We start from the raw sequence: 17,238 nt of genomic DNA, 5'->3' as shown, positions 1-17,238 counted from the left end.
ACTATACGGAAAGTGGTGTGGCCAACTCTTATAATCCCCAGGTAGAGATGGCCATAGCGCGCCATCAACCATGGTGGACTAGAACGCAAAGAGAAACATGGCAGTATGCAGCGAGACCTATTTAACCCTGAACTGTAGATACCCGTAACTACTCACAATGTAACGTACGGAAAAATGGAAAAGTATTGCTTCAAATGGCTCTGAGCACTATGGGACTCAACTGCTGTGGTCATCAGTCCCCTAGAACTTAGAACTACTTAAACCTAACTAACCTAAGGACATCACACACATCCATGCCCGAGGCAGGATTCGAACCTGCGACCGTAGCAGTCGCACGGCTCCGGACTGCGCGCCTAGAACCGCAAGACCACCGCGGCCGGCAGGAAAAGTATTGACATGGCATACAATGTTAAGGTGTAAAATTATGAAAAATACTTACTTTTCTTCTGAAAAAAAGTGTCAAGGTAAGAATCTACGTGTCAGTCGCGCCAAAGACGTGAATCACTGGACCGGCAGCGCTATAAAGCGGGAAGTTGGATAATCACAGCCGTTGGACAACTCCCTCGAATGGCTATCTACCCCTGTTTTACGGTACGCATAGTGATCAGCCCGTCGGCTGGAGACCATAAACTGGATGGCGCTATGATACGACGTTTCACTCTCTCCTTTCGTTTCATTTCCATAATCGTACGTAACAACACAAACAAGAGACGATATCGTACACGCTACTGCGTAAACACCACACACAACCATTCACGTCATTCAAATGCCTGGGTGCCGCATTTCACGGAACATCCACTACTCAGACGGTGGTGACAGTCCGCTAGGACCTCGAGAGGAGAACGCGAAATGCCCCACACTGTCGCCATGTCCACTAATGCGTTCAAGGACCCTCTCAGTCATCATTAGGAAGCGCAGGAAGCCGTCAACTACGCCAGTGTAAATTGAGACTCACCCGTCACGACAGCGGCGGAGAAGAGAACGAGCAGCAACAGACGGCGCATCGCGAGAGACTGGTCCACACCAGCCGGCAGCCAGGCGCTGTCTGGTGCCTGCTGTGTCGAGCAGAAGTGACGGCGCCAGCCTTGAACTTCCACACTTGATAGCCTTCTGCCAGTCACATCTCCGCAGTCAGACGGCGTCCGCCCGATAGCAGCCACTTTCCTCTTCCGCTCTCACTGACTGTCGGACAAAGTCGCCTGCTTGGGAACTGGCAACCACCAGATGCGTGCTCATAGAAGCTCCAATCTTCCTTAAGTCGTCCATCTTTCATCTCGTTTGATGTCGTCTTTTCTTTTTCGTGTCTTGTTCTAATCTTTTCATCCCTATCTTCCTCTACATCTTGTTTTTATATTCTAGTCTTTGCCCATTCCTACTATTGTTTTCCTCTACCGCTCCTTCCAGTGTGAATTAAATTTTCCTGTCTGCTGTAGGAGTTGTCGTACTTTATCTGTACACTCAATTTTTTACGTTATTGATAGCATCATGTTTCATTTTTTCCCTCGCTCTTCCGTAAAATATTGTACTATGTAGACGTACTCTCTCAACCACCTGTTTCTCATTTTCATATCATCTACAATCGAAACTTTTTGCCTGTGATGTTCAAGCAAAAATGGTTTCTTAAATTCAGCATACATCGAGTATAGCGATGTAACTGTTTTCAATGTTCACGATGAAACCTTTTTGCAAATACATCCGAGAAATGTGCTCAGTGGGCTCCTCATACCAAGCTCCACCCTTGTCTCAGTCAGCCGGCCGGAGAGTCCGAGCGGTTCTAAGCGCTTCAATCTGGAACCGCGCGACCGCTACGGTCGCAGGTTCGAATCCTGCCTCGGGCATGGATGTGTGTGATGTCCTTAGGTTAGTTATGTTTAATTAGTTCTAAGTTCTAGGGGACTGCTGACCTCAGATGTTAAGTCCCATAGTGCTCAGAGCCATTTGAACCACTTGTCTCAGTCCTTTTGAGTGTTTACTTGTATCCACAAAAACTGTTCTCCTACAGATGAGTCTTTAAACGAACTAAAAATGTTCGTAGTTTTTCTAAGCTGTTTCTTATATGCTACAAGTTAGCATCCGCTTGCATACACAATAGTCGAGCTGACTCTTTATCTACGCTGCATAAAGTAAGGCTAAGAGGAAATACGTTTTATCTTATTAGTGTATGTGTGTCTTCTTGTTGATATAACGACGGAGTCTCCTATAAAATTCCCACTAGGCAAAGCTTACACCGCAATAACCGAATCCGGCAGCCTTGCATTTCAACTTCAGATTGTTTCTCAGATACGTTTCTGTAAAGCTCTAACGCCAATGTTGACGAGCGTTGTATCACTGTACTCGTCATTATTAGAGCTTCCGAATCTGTTTAAAAATTCATCGCTCCATTCAAAAAAGTATATCATATTTCCAACATCAAGTTGGTTGAGACAGGCGTTAGAAGCAATACCCCTACACAAAATTACGTGCCACTCTGCCTGCAATCGTTGCTGAAAATCTAGTTTTTATTTCAGATTCAGGATGTGCCATGATAGCATAAAAGCATACCATCGAAGGTACACGATACAAGAGGCACAAAAGTCCGTAAACGAACCGTTTGCAAGATAATAGCGACTTTGTGGTATTATTAATAATGTCGTGTAACTAAGGCCTCCCGTCGGGTAGACCGCTCACCTGGTGCAAGTCTTTCGATTTGACGCCACTTCGGCGACTTGCGCGTCGATGGGGATGAAATGATGATGATTAGGACAACACAACACCCAGTCCCTGAGCGGAGAAAATCTCCGGCCTAGCCGGGAATCGAACATGGGTCCTTATGATTGACAATCTTGTCGCGCTGACCACTTAGGAAAAGGTAACAATACTGTGCAGGATTAAGATAAGTTATTAGAGATACTTTGGTAGAAGTGCTGGTGTTCTAAATGAACACGCCATCAGTTACAAGACTGTACTCACAGCTAAAGGAAGTGTTCAAAGTGTCGTTCTTATACCCGGATGCAGGCCTGTACCGATATCGCAATGAGTTCCGAATCCTTTCAAACACGCCTGGATCGTTTCGAAATTCCTCACAGGCACTGATAAGTATCTCTCCAATTCTTCAACTATGTTAACCGGAGTGGAGTACACTACACCTTTAATGTGGTCACCAACTCAGAAATCCATGGGGTTCAGATGAGGTGATCTTCGAGGCCACGATACGCGTTCTACTCGCCCAAACCAGCTTCGGCCATATCGGCACGTTAGATGTGGTCGCTCACCAGAGCACCAAAATGTACCGGTACTCCATCATGTGTGTACCATATTCTCCGGCGTTGCTCTAAGGGAACATCCTCTAGCAGTCCTGCAAGATGATACCGCAGAAAGCAAAGGTAATTCCGTCTGTTGAATTTTTTTGGTAAAATTTATGGTCACCTGATACCCCTAAACACATTCAATGAGGAACTTCGCTGATGTGGAGACTCATGCACAGCACGTGGTTTGGAGCCTAGTTGCCTCGAAACGTGTGAATTACGATAATTAAACACACCATCAACATTGAATCCTGCTTCAGCAGCAAATAAAATGCTATCGACAAACTGTCAAGCGTAGGGTAGCCTACAGCTTGCTGTTGCATCTAGCACCAAAGTTTGCCTCACTAAGATTCTGAACTCGTTTGAGGTGGAGTACGTTCCTGGCATATTTGTAGCAAGTCTTCTTGTTGAGATCCTTGAAGAGTTTCAGCTGTATGTATAATCCTTGCAAGCCTACCCCCTCCCAAAGCATGCGCAGAGCTCTTAGATTCTTCAAGGCTCTTGTTCGACGCTCAGGATTCCTTTGGACAGTGCATGCTTCTTGGTACAAGTGTGCATCCTCCCGTACATTACTGTTAGCCATAACATACATGAAATCAATATCCTCATACTCGTTACTATAATGTTCCACGTTACTACCAACATTTTTACAACAACGCTGACACTGCACAGGAAAGTGAGATGAGTGGCACTCTCTGTACTGTACTGTCATATCCATTATGTTTACAACACCGTGTCTCGAAAATGTAAACAAAGACCACACCACGACCCGGCATGTGGTGTTTACATAGAATCACGTCAGTAGAGGCTGGTACACAGAAAGTAGCAAGTATCTTACAAATGGTTCGTTTAGGAACCTATGTTTACAGAGACCTTTTTCTAATATCATTTACTTTCAATTGTACGCCTTTAATTATGATCTACATCTACATGGATTCTCTGCTAATCACATTTAAATGCCTGGCAGAGAGTTTATCGAACCACCTTCACAATTCTCTATTATTCCAATCTCGTATAGAGCGCGGAAAGAACGAACACCTATATCATTACGTACGAGCTCTGATTCCCCTTATTTTATCGTGGTGATCATTCCTCCCTATGTAGGTCGGTGTCAACAAAATATTTTCGCATTCGGAGGAGAAACTTGGTTATTGGAATTTCGTGAGAAGATTACGTCGCAACGAAAAATGCCTTTCTTTTAATGATGTCCAGCCCAAATCCTGTATCATTTCTGTGACACTCTCTGCCATATTTCGCGATAATACAAAAAGTGCTACCCTTCTTTGAACTTTTTCGATGTCCTATCTGGTAAAGATCCCACACCGCGCAGCAGTATTCTAAAAGAGGACAGGCAAGCATAGTGTAGGCAGTCTCCTTAGTACGTCTGTTACATTTTCTAAGTGTCCTACCAATAAAACGCAGCCTTTGGTTAGCCTTCCCCACAACATTTTCTATGTGTTCCTTCCAATTTAAGTTGATCGTAATTGTAATACCTAGGTATTTAGTTAAATTTACGGCTTTTAGATTAGACTGATTTATCGTGTAAGCGAAGTTTAACGAATTCCTTTTAGCACTCATTCGGATGACCTCACACTTTTCGTTATTTAGGGTCAACTGCCACTTTTCGCACCATTGATATATCTTTTCTAAATCGTTTTGCAGTCTCTTTTGATCTTATGTTGACGCTATTAGTCGATAAACGACAGCGTCATCTGCAAACAACCGAACTGTGACCTCTCTGACAGGAAATCACAAATCCAGTCACATAACTGAGACGATATTCCATAAGCACGCAATTGCACTACGAGCCACTTGTGTGGTACAGTGTCAAAAGCCTTCCGGAAACCCAGAAATACGGAATCGATCTGAAATCCCTTGTCAATTGCACTCAACATTTCATGTGAATAAACAGCTAGTTGTGTTTCACAGAAACGATGTTTTCTAAACCCATGTTGACTGTGTGTCAATAGACCGTTTTCTTCGAGGTAATTCATAATGTTCGAACACAATATATGTTCCAAAATCCTGCTGCATATCGACGTTAACGATATGGATCTCTAATTTAGTGGATTACTCCTACTACCTTTATTGAATATTGGTGTGACGTGTGCAACTTTCCAGTCTTGGGGTACGGATCTTTCGTCGAGCGATCGGATTTGTATGATTGTTAAGTATGGAGCTAATGCATCAGCATTCTCCGAAAGGAACCTAATTGTTATATAGTCTGTACCAGAAGCCTTGCTTTTATCAAGTGATTTAAGTTGCTTCACTACTCCGAGGATATTTACTTCTACGTTACTCGTGTTGGCAGCTGTTCTTGATACAAATTCTGGAATATTTACTTCGTCTTCTTTTGTGAAGGCATTTCGGAAGGCTCTGTTTAGTAACTTTGCTTTGGCAGCACTGTCTTCGATAGTATCTCCATTGCAGTAGCGCAGAGAAGGCATTGATCGTTTCTTGCCGCTAACATACTTCACGTACGACCAGAATCTCTTTGGATTTTCTGCCAGGTTTCGAGACAAAGTTTCGTTGTGGGAACTGTTATAGGCATCTCGCATTGAAGTCCACGTTAAATTTCGAGCTTCTGTAAAAGATCGCCAATCTTTGGGATTTTGCGTCTGTTTAAATTTGGCATGTTCGTTTCGTTGTTTCTGCAACAGTGTTATAACCCGTTTTTTGTACCAAGGAGGATCAGCTCCGTCGTTCGTTAATTTATTAGGTATAAATCTCTGATACTATTCCTTTGAATTTAAGCCACATCTGGTCTACACTTATATTATTAATTTGGAATGAGTGGAGATTGTCTCTCGGGAAGGCGTCAAGTGAATTTTTATCTGCTTTTATGAATAGGTATATTTTTAGCTTATTTTTGGAGGATTTGGGGATTACAATATTCAGTCTCGCTACGACAACCTTGTGTTCACTAATCCCTGAATCGGTTTTGATGCTCGTTATTAACACAGAATTATTTGTTGCTACGAGCTCAAGTGTGTTTTCACAACCGTTTACTATTCGCGTGTGCTCATAAACTAACTGCTGGAAATAATTTTCAGAGAATGCGTTTAGCACAATTGCGGATGATATTTTATGCGTACCTCCAGAATTAAACATGTATTTTCGCCAACATATCGTGGGTAAATTAAAGTCACCAGCAACTAGTATAGTATGAGTTGGATACGTGTTTGAAATCAAACTCAAGTTTTCTTTGAAGCTTTCAGTAACTATATCATCTGAATTGGGAGATCTATAAAAGGATTATTATTTTATTCCGGTTGCCAACAATGACCTCTAACAGCAACAAACACGCCACCGTCAACCGTGTTTAGCCTATCCTTTCGGAACACCGTTAGGTTCTTCGCAAAAATTTCGGCTGAGCTTATATCCGGCATATACCTGCATATAACCTGCATAAGTGATGCAAAGTATTGTGGGCCTTGTCGTTTTAGTTGTTTGGGGATGAATATTTTATCCCTTTTCAGAAGCGGCTCATAAAATAAACAAAATGGTGAAAGACTATCTACGACCCACCAAGTAGGTGCTGTAGCAACGATGAAAGTTTGGCAGCTGCTGTTAAAGATAAGACTCTTGTAAGGCACCGATGGTGGGAAGTCCACTAGCAAATGAGGGGCCTAATCTGAATGGTTTTCTCTAACGCAGCTACCTCGTTGTCCGCCACTTTCGTATGAAACGTTGGTGTTTATTGCACATGACTGTTACGAGTGCGTGTAAAGCGTAGTGTAGTGCACCTGATAAAAAAAAGCCAAAGCCAGCAAGCGAAGAAACGGTTCAAAAATATTTTTCCGCAAAAGCAACGCATCATTTGGTAGCCCACCCTTTTCCCGGCCATTTGTTGGGTTCTTGGTATGAAGTTTAAAAATAAGTCAAAATGTAGTCAGTGTGGAAATTGATAGTTATTTTCTTTTAGAATACTACTGTATAGACAATGCTCTGTAACAAAAATAAATTTCTGAACCTTAGCTAGCGCTACATTTGAAACGTCCCCTTTTAAACAATTTTTTACAACTGTGCTTAAACTGACACACAATATTTTTTTTTTTAGCGCAACGCAATCTGACTTTCAAAATCTCTAGAAGAGAATGGCCCTGACTAACATTAAACTATCTCTTTCACAAATCACTTACCTCACAAAAATCTTCGCTGCTCAAGCTACTGCAATACAGCGAGCGCCACTACTGCCAGCTAAATAAAAGATTCAAACTATGGAAGGCACTAACTACTGATAGGGATAGTTAGCAAATGAAAGATATTAATAGAGAACAAACAATGTATTTACCTTGATATCATCACAAATTACAAAACTGCGCCATCTCTCTCCCCACATCCACCACTGCTGGCGGCACACCTCCAACTGCCCAGCGCTACGCGCTGTTCACAGCCAGCTGCCTAACACTACAATGGTTGAGTATTACAACAATGCAAAGCAGCCACAGACTGCACACGGCACAGCCGGTGATTTTCATACTGAGGTGGCGTTATCAATAAAAAAACCTAAACAGCCTACTTACATAGCCCCCATGCTCCCCACAAAAAATTTTACAAATTTTTTTTGGGCACTGGCCAATACATATTTGTTAAAATTTTTCATAATCGTAATTACAATAACAAAGAAATCAAATGCACACACTTATTGATACAATGTTGGTCAAAAGGTAAAATTTTCTCACAGTCCATAAAGACAGTCCTGATCATTCATCATATTGCAGTGTTTTTCTCAAAGTCTGAGCAGTAAAAGAAAATGCACACGGAAGTAGTGGATTTCCATGCAGTCTTGAAGAAGTAGCGTTGTCCTTCCAACGGAAAGACCGTGCTGACTCTTGACATGCTGACAGGTAATGGGCCACAACAGAGCAAACCCACAGCGGAGTCAGTCGAAGTTTTGAAGAGTATTGGTGGGTAGGTCATCACAGAGCAGACCCACTGTAGTCCTGGTAGAGATTACGGTATTGGTGGGCCACCAGCGGTGCAGACCCACTGCAGTCCTTGTAGAAATAATGGTATTGGTGAGTCATCAAAGGTGCAGACCCACTGCAGTCCTTGTAGAGATATAATGGTACTGGTGGGCCACCAGAGGCGCAGACCCACTGTAGTCCTTGTAGAGATGGCCAGCAGCCATCTGTTGTGACTGTGCAGGTACACAATCACCATTGAAGAGTCTTGCGGATAATATAACAAGTCCATAACCACCACTTGTGCACTCACAAAGTTGTTGGAATTGTCCTTAGAACAAGCAATGCTGTTATCCAGTCCCTTGCTGAATTATTAACACACGTGCAAACACTAACAGTCCCTACTTGTCACATATTGTCCATATACTATGACCAACAAAAACGTGTGCAGTGAAATGTAACTTACAAGTTGCTTAATTTGATGACCTGGTGTCAATTACAATTTTATAACATAAGAACACAATAACAAAGATACAAAACACATCATTCAAGAACATAACAATACAAATAACAGTTGCGGTAATAGGGGCTTTACAAAAGAATAGAAATAAACATATACATCAGTGTTACAAAAATAATGACATAAGTACATACATAAAGATCAGAATAACTTTTGGAACATCAACATCACACATGAGCATTAAAACAGAACAGATAAATGTCTAAACATCTTTACAAAGTAAATAACATAGTATTTGAAAAATTATACAACATAAATCTTATTAGCTAAACACATAAAGACAGGAAAAACACAAATATAAAAGAGTACACAAACACATAGTGAGATAACACAAAAGGAAAGGACAGGGTTCGTTTTCAGTGTAACTTTTGGTACTGCAGTATTTTGCGAACAAAACCTTTTTTGTTCTTGGAGATCTCCCTTCGTTCATCATTATTCCCAAAAAGTCCTATCTGTACCTCTTTTCTGTGTTCCAACCATATTTCTTTCAAAATAGTTAGTTCTTAGTGCACAATACTCATTTTTGCCAAATCTGTTTCTTATATAGTCTACCCCTCTTACGCTAACTTAAATCTACTGAGCTCAGATGCTAAACTAAGGGACGAGGCAATGCAGCATCACATAAAACAATTAATATAAACAGCAATGAAAAAAAACGCAGCTTTGCGAAGCAAGCAGCATTAAGAAATTAGCAAAGTAATTGTAATATTACAACTAATCTAAGGCAATGTGCAACAAATAATAACAAGAAATCGTTAGTAAAACTGGCTTAACAGAATAATACAAAGTCAAATTCAATAACACTATGCCTGGCAAACAGCAGCAACTTATACCTAAATATGACATAGCTCAAGCAGAAAAAATAGTACACTAAAGATAACAATGCAGATAAGGGAAATGTATAATCACATCTTAATGTCTAAGTAATTAAAGTGGTGCACCACAAAAACTAATTCTACAAAAAATTACTCAGTAGTTGAAAAGAAAATTATGTATGCAGTTCCTGGTATTAGTCCCTTCTTATTGTTCTTTCCATTCCAAGAGCTCCTTTTTCGAAGAATGTGGATTACAAAATTATTATTTAATAGATCTGCAGACAGAAAATATTTATATTAGTACATCTAAAAAATTTTATTTTAACCAGTGCTGCAGTGCAGCTAGAAACTAGATATTAAACAAAATGGGCAAAGCAAGGCGTGAAACGTCATTCACTAGCCATATGGCATTTCTCTCAATTAGCACGACAATAGCCGTGAAATGTTGCGATGCTTTCTACAAAGGAATGTCAATAGCGATTATAATGGCCTCTTTTTTTTTCTACCTGTGCCGCTGGAAGGCTAATGGTTTTTTTTTTTTGTTCGGGCGGCTGTCGCCCAGGTGTCTGACACAGCTGTGTGCCCATGACGTATTACGTGCAGGTGGTCACTTAACTTTCGTACGGAAATATTTACGACAGCAGTTTCCGCTACAATGGCAGTCTTAAATAAAAATATTTCACAGGTCAAGAATTAGCGTTGCAAACCTGTAAAAACAAAATCCCATGAATATAACAGTGTCCAAAAAATTTTCGTCGGCATTGTGATACATTCACGCATTTACACACATTTCATAATTCTAAAAGTACGATTCTCGGTTTCCAACATACGTCTTCACAAGGCAGAGTTCCTAACCGCTACTCATTACTCCTTACCTTATTACACATATACAAATTCGTCGACGCTTCTTCAATACTTCATCATTAGATACATAGCATAATCAAATTCTTCATATAACATTAGCTTACTAATCATAAACATACCTCAACAACATAATACACATCGTCGTCGTAAAAAATAACATCATAACACCTCAGTCAAATCTCAAAATCGTCGTAGCTTCCTCCAATAGTTTCAAAACCTAAAAAAAATTCTCTGCTCATTTCAAAAGTGTCATCTGCCTCAAACGTACTTTAAAATCATGATTCCATACCAAACACATCATTCAAAGCTCACATTGTATCACAATGGTTCCGAAAAAATATGAACAGTTTACAAAGTACAGACAAAATACAATTTCATACGTATGAAGTTATTCAACTGTGTAATTACGTAAACATCTGTCACTGACGTAGTAAAAAAAATGTTTGTCTCTCTCAGTTAAATGATCTGATAGCTGTGTAATACTGTGTTGGAGAAATATGGTACCGATGTGTAAAGTTGTATAAGCAAACACCATATTAGCTAGGGTTCCTTGTGGTTGCCACACACATGGTACACAAAGTAAGTGTGTACCCCCCTGAGGATTAATGTAATTATACCCTCAGGTGTTACAGATTACAGCAATGGAATGAAATGTATCACGGAAAACCTTCTTTGTAATTAAAAAATCTTTAAAAGTAAGTGTTTTAAGTATAAGATTAATCACTCAAATGCGTGTACTGTAGCGCTAAACTGTGCGTCTTGTCGCAACATAATCTCTGTGGAAGTGTCGTAGTTATCGTCCTCCGAAAGCTAAGTTCTGCAGAAGTCAATGTACTTACCTCATGCTAAACAAAAGTGAAATGCTTTGCGTATAGATATCTTAGTTATTACGCTTATTGTTGTGATGAAGAAAGTACTGTACTGTAACGTATTGTTGTGCCACGAAAAAGGCTGTCTCATTGTTGCCATACCACAAAAGTTACTACTAAAACATGTTTTTCTTTCCTGAAGAATTCAGAAAACTGTGCAGATATAAAACAGATACACCGCAAAAGCAACAAGATGAATTGTGTCACACATTAGTAGCGTCGTGATAAAATCGTGTAGCTGTCACATAAACTAACCACTGTGTCATCTGGTATCTCACAGAAAGTACTTTAAATCCAGAATGTATTTTCAAATAAACCAAAATGTTGCATTAAAATCTCAAGTTAAAAAAGCACATTATCTCTCAATAAACGGTTTTACGTGTGAAATGTGGTGTAAGCCTTTGCTCTTCCTAGTACGCAGAGTTTCAACTTTAACGCAATTATCAAGTGGTATACGTCGGTAAAGAATACTGGAATTTTTCTCAGGGTTTGCGTCTATGTTATTTCTCTCTGAGCCAGCGGGCGCACGCGGCTCCCTGCGGTGCGGGTCATTGTCTGTTGGCGCGCGTCGTTAATGGGATTCGGAGACCGAACATCTACAAATTCGCCTTGCCGAGAGGGCCCAGCTCTGTTATAATCCCGCCAGTTCTGATGAAATTCAGGTCTGTCGTTATGTCGGTAGTTTACATAGTTTCTCGTTTGTCGGTCATGTGGTGGAGAATTTCTCCAACTGTTGCGTCTGAAGTCATTTTTTTTTTTTTCAACAGCTTATAGTAAAAATCATTGTGTCGGCGAGTAGCATATCGGTCATTGTTACGTCGTTTCGGCGGTTTCATCTCAAAATTCGGTGCACATTGCCAATTTCTTTCATAACTTCCGAAATGCCCTATGTTATTATTTTGCGTCTTTTCCGTATTTCTAAGTCCCTCTTCCCGTGTTGGAGCGCGAGTGTCCTCTGAAATATGAAATTTTTGTATTACCTCTGTCAGCTGATCTTGTACTTCGCGGATTTCTCTTTGGTGTTGCGTATTAATTTGATTCAGATTTTGTTTCAATTTCCTAATTTGTTCGCACTCTTCTGTGTCGTTAAAGACTACCGGTCTTGTGTCATTCGGATCATCATCTACCTTTGTAGATAAGTTAGTGAACTGATCTGAAAGTTCGGCTACTTTATCCGATAGTGTACTTATTTCCTCAGTGTGTTTTTCTGAACCAAGTTTCAGAGTATCTACTGTGTCCTTTAAGTTTTCCTGAGTTTTTGCAAGTTGCATAACCGAATCGGTAGATGCAACTGAGTCAAATTTAGCTTGCAAGGTCTCATGATTTTCATGAACAGTAGTTTGCAGTTCTTTTATGGCTGCTTCGTGATTCTGTAGTGCATTTTCATGACGCGAAAAAATAGGTTGGAAATGTTCACAAATTTGTGTTTTTACATCATTACAGACTTTTTGACATTTCGATTCAATGTGATGTAACTCAGTAGTTAAATCTTCACGTGTTTGTTCAAGTGTGGTGTCTAACTTTTTGAGATTTTGTTCCACTGTGTCTAACTTTCGAAGATTTTGTTCCATTGTGTCTAACTTTTGAAGCTTTTGTTGTGTTTGTCCCATTTGTTGTATTAATTGTAATAACAATGCACTGGTGTCTGGAACATGTTCCTCAGTGCTTTTCGGCAGTGAATTTGCACCGGAAACATTCACATTTTGACAAGCAGAAAATGTGTCTTGACTTATTTGAGAAAACGGTGAGGATCCAAAACCTGAATCTACAGTATTTGCGAGATCGTGTCGCGTCATTTCGGATTCCTGAGCCGAGCTATTGCCGACCGATCGATCGATAATGCTTCCCTCTTCACTAATTGTTTCACTGTCCACGCCATTGTTTGAAACCCGCTCCATTTCCCTATGCGCAATTACCAAATTACTACTTTTAACATTAGTTAATTCATTATTCTGCGGCGCTAACATACTGCTTTCGTCTTCGCTGTCATTTCTCAATTTACTTTGGAGCCTAGTATTACGTTTTTCACACGCCATTATTGTCACAGTATTTCACACGACAACACAGAAAAGCACAATTTGAAGATCAAAAATAAGAGAACACATTAACATAACACTGAAAATAATATCTAGTTAATTGCAGCTGCGAAATACTTGGTGCAAATCTACATGCATGCCACAACTGTTTTACTGTACAACAATGAAAAACTACAACTACAATGGAAATTCTCTCTACAATTACGCGCTAGCAATAAACAAAAGCTACACTAATTACACAAACTATAAGAAAAAATCAGAAGATTCCAGTGAGGTATCCTCGGCTAAGGGTCGACATATGAAACTTCCCCTTTAAACAATTTATACTAGACTGTGCTTAACCTGACACACAATATTTTTTTTTTTAGCGCAACGCAATCTGACTTTCAAAATCTCTAGAAGAGAATGGCCCTGACTAACATTAAACTATCTCTTTCACAAATCACTTACCTCACAAAAATCTTCGCTGCTCAAGCTACTGCAATACAGCGAGCGCCACTACTGCCAGCTAAATAAAAGATTCAAACTATGGAAGGCACTAACTACTGATAGGGATAGTTAGCAAATGAAAGATATTAATAGAGAACAAACAATGTATTTACCTTGATATCATCACAAATTACAAAACTGCGCCATCTCTCTCCCCACATCCACCACTGCTGGCGGCACACCTCCAACTGCCCAGCGCTACGCGCTGTTCACAGCCAGCTGCCTAACACTACAATGGTTGAGTATTACAACAATGCAAAGCAGCCACAGACTGCACACGGCACAGCCGGTGATTTTCATACTGAGGTGGCGTTATCAATAAAAAAACCTAAACAGCCTACTTACACATTCTGAAAGAAGGGGCAGTCGATTTCAAATAATATAGTTATTCACATCTTCAAAAGCTTTTAGTGAAAGTAGAAAGAACAAGCCCTTTTGTATTGCTCTAGCTTGAATAAAAATATATTATTTATTAAATCGAGTAGATAGAATAGAAATATAAAATTTCTCTTTTTTATTTTTATTTTTTTTTTTTTAATTTAATAGTGGGTCCTTCCTATTCTATAACTAACATTTTATTTCACTTCCAACGGGAAAAGTACGTCAGGAATACAAAAATATAGTCCAATTTTATATTGACGTGTCTAACACAAGATACTGTTTAACCTCATAAATCGTGTGTTACATGTGAAGGAAATTCACCAATAAGTAGTTAAATTTTAGAACATTTACCACCCATAAAAGGAGTTGAAAATTGATAAACATTGTCAACATTTTAATTATTTAAATGAAATGGAATGCACATAACCTTGTGTCGTACGGAAGGAAAATATTCCATCAATAGAATCGCATACAATTCCTACAGTTGTTCAGTTTAGGTACTAACAATTGTTGTCTTGGATAAAAGCGTTATACCGACATTTTTCTCGCCTTTAAGTTAGCAAAATATTTCAGAATAGAATTTTAATCTACTGACTTCGAGGCATCGCTTTCAATTACTTGAGTTGAAATTCCATACAATAGCTGTTAACCAGAAGTAACGTCCTGAGTTTTGAGAAACTTGTATCACCGCTAACTAAAGATAACGGTAAAATGAAGAGGGTTACAAACGTAACGATTCGGGTAGTATGTCAACATAATTCCTGTCCTTAATGTAACGTAATGAGCTTTGTGTATGTCTCGCAACGAAACGAATGGCCAATAAGATCAAAACTTCATGATTCGGTGAAATTTGAGCCAAGTTAGATGGGGAATTAATCGAAAAATTGGACGATTTGTTCGAGAAAGAGCTTCACAAATTGAGCGAGTCAATAATGCGTTGGTCCACCTTTGGGCCTTAAGCTGAAATGGTTCAGATGGCTCTGAGCACTATGGGACTTAACATCTGAGGTCATCAGTCCCCTACACTTAGAACTACTTAAACCTAACTAACCTAAGGACATCACACACATCCATGCCCGAGGCAGGATTCGAATCTGCGATCTTAGCGATTGTGCGGTTCCAGACTGAAGGGACTTGAACCGCTCGGCCACAGGGGGCCTTAAGCAAGCAGTTGTTTAGCTTCACTTTGATTGACAGAGTTGTTGGATATCCCCCTGAGGGATCTCGTGCCAACTTCTATTGAGCTGGCGCAGTAGATTGTCAAAATCCCAAGATTGTTGGAGAGCCCAGTACAAACTCTCGCCAGGTGCGGGCGGGCATTATCTTGCTGAAATGTAAGCCCAGGATTGCTTGTCACGAAGGGCTACAAGACGCAGCGCAGAATATCGTTTACGTACCGCTATGCTGTATATGTGCTACGGATGGCAACCAAAGTGGATCTGGTATGAAAAGAAATGGCACCCTAGACTAGACTTGGTTGTCGGGCTAAGCAGAGCGCGACAGTCAGAATGGTATCCCACCATTGTCCAGAGCGTCTTCAGATACCTCTTCAGCCTTCAGTCTCATTGACTGGAGTAGAACTGTTCCGTATAGAACTGAGTCCCGATGACTAGGAAGATGTCCCTGGAGACAGCCCGGACACCAGTTGGATACCAACCTGACTGTCGCCTGCCTTATGGCTCTGCAACAGTGAATGATTGTCTCGGGTGGCATTTCTTTTCACAGCAGGTACTCTTTGGTTGTCATGCGGCACCATTGCAGCACAGCGGTTCATCGACGATATCCTACACCCCATTTGCTTGTCCTTCGTGGTAAGTCATCCTGGACGCGATAATACCCGCGCAGACACGGTGAGAGTTTCTACCGCTTGTATGTGTGCTTGCCAAACCCAACATTGGTAAGCAAGGTCCCAGGTCTCTCCCCAACTGACAACGTTTGGAGCAGTATGGACAGAGCCACCCAACCATCTCCGGATGTTGATGATCTAATGCGTCAGTTGGACAGAATGTGACACGATATCCCCCAGTAGGACGCTCAACAGCTCTGTCAATCAGTGGAAGCCGAATAACTGCTTGCATAAAAGCGAGAGGTGGACCAACGCATTATTCACTTGCCCCATTTGCGAAGCTCTTTCTCTTGAATAAATGATCCACTTTTTCTGAAATCGTAATCATTTGTTTTTCTCTACATGTATATCACATATACAAATTTCCGTCCCATTCAGATGACTTCTTCGTGGTGGGTCGTTTTCTTTTCTTTTTTCTTTTTTCTTTTTTAGAGTGTACATTTATGTTAACTAGGACAATATTTCATACTAAAGCCAATGGGGATAGTAAACCAGAACTTCTCAGTTACCTGGCAAGCGTCTCGTTTGACGTGCTCTGTTAGCGGGAAACATTGTTCCTTACATTGTTTCCTACCATTATCAAAAAATGGTTCAAATGGCTCTGAGCACTATGGGACTTAATTTCTGAGGTCATCAGTCCCCTAGAAAAAAAATGGTTCAAATGGCTCTGAGCACTATGGGACTCAACTGCTGAGGTCATAAGTCCCCTAGAACTTAGAACTACTTAAACCTAACTAACCTAAGGACAACACACACATCCATGCCCGAGGCAGGATTCGAACCTGCGACCGTAGCGGTCGCGCGGAGTCCCCTAGAACTTAGAACTACTTAAACCTAACTAAGCTAAAGACATCACACACATCCATGCCCGAGGCAGGATTCGAACCTGCGACCGTAGCGGTCGCGCGGTTCCAGACTGTAGCGCCTAGAACAGCTCGGCCACCCCGGCCGGCCCTACCATCACCCTTGTAAGTTTTGCACTTTCCCCTGTTGCTCCCCTCTCAGCTTGGCACTGCAAGGGACCACTTGTGTTGTTTGGGCCTTAAACCGTCCTTTCGAGCACATAGCCTCCTCTTTCCGCATGGCACCGAGGGGACAGCCGAAGTTAATGTCACCATCTGGCAAACAGATCACCATCAACAGTGCCACGTGCTCTGACGCCGTGAGACCATGTGGAGAGGTTTGGGAAATAGGTAATTCATGTTGTCTGGTGACAAGGAGGAACAC

General features: G+C 40.9%; 1 protein-coding gene across 1 annotated transcript in view; it reads right to left on the bottom strand.

The window, feature by feature from the left end:
• Nucleotides 1-1,094, bottom strand: part of LOC126234756 (protein quiver-like) — a 62,996-nt gene extending 61,902 nt beyond the window's left edge. Inside the window, exon 1 of the mRNA XM_049943505.1 lies at nucleotides 956-1,094. Within this exon, the coding sequence (XP_049799462.1) occupies nucleotides 956-1,004 (49 nt within the window). The 5' untranslated portion in view covers nucleotides 1,005-1,094. The remainder of the gene's footprint in view (nucleotides 1-955) is intronic.
• Between the last annotated feature and the right edge of the window lie 16,144 nt (nucleotides 1,095-17,238).

Source organism: Schistocerca nitens, chromosome 2 (genome assembly GCF_023898315.1).
Source record: "Schistocerca nitens isolate TAMUIC-IGC-003100 chromosome 2, iqSchNite1.1, whole genome shotgun sequence".
Taxonomy (NCBI): Eukaryota; Metazoa; Arthropoda; class Insecta; order Orthoptera; family Acrididae; genus Schistocerca; species Schistocerca nitens.
The sequence above is the reverse complement of the archived record's forward strand: the minus strand, read 5'-3'. Positions and strand labels throughout refer to the sequence as shown.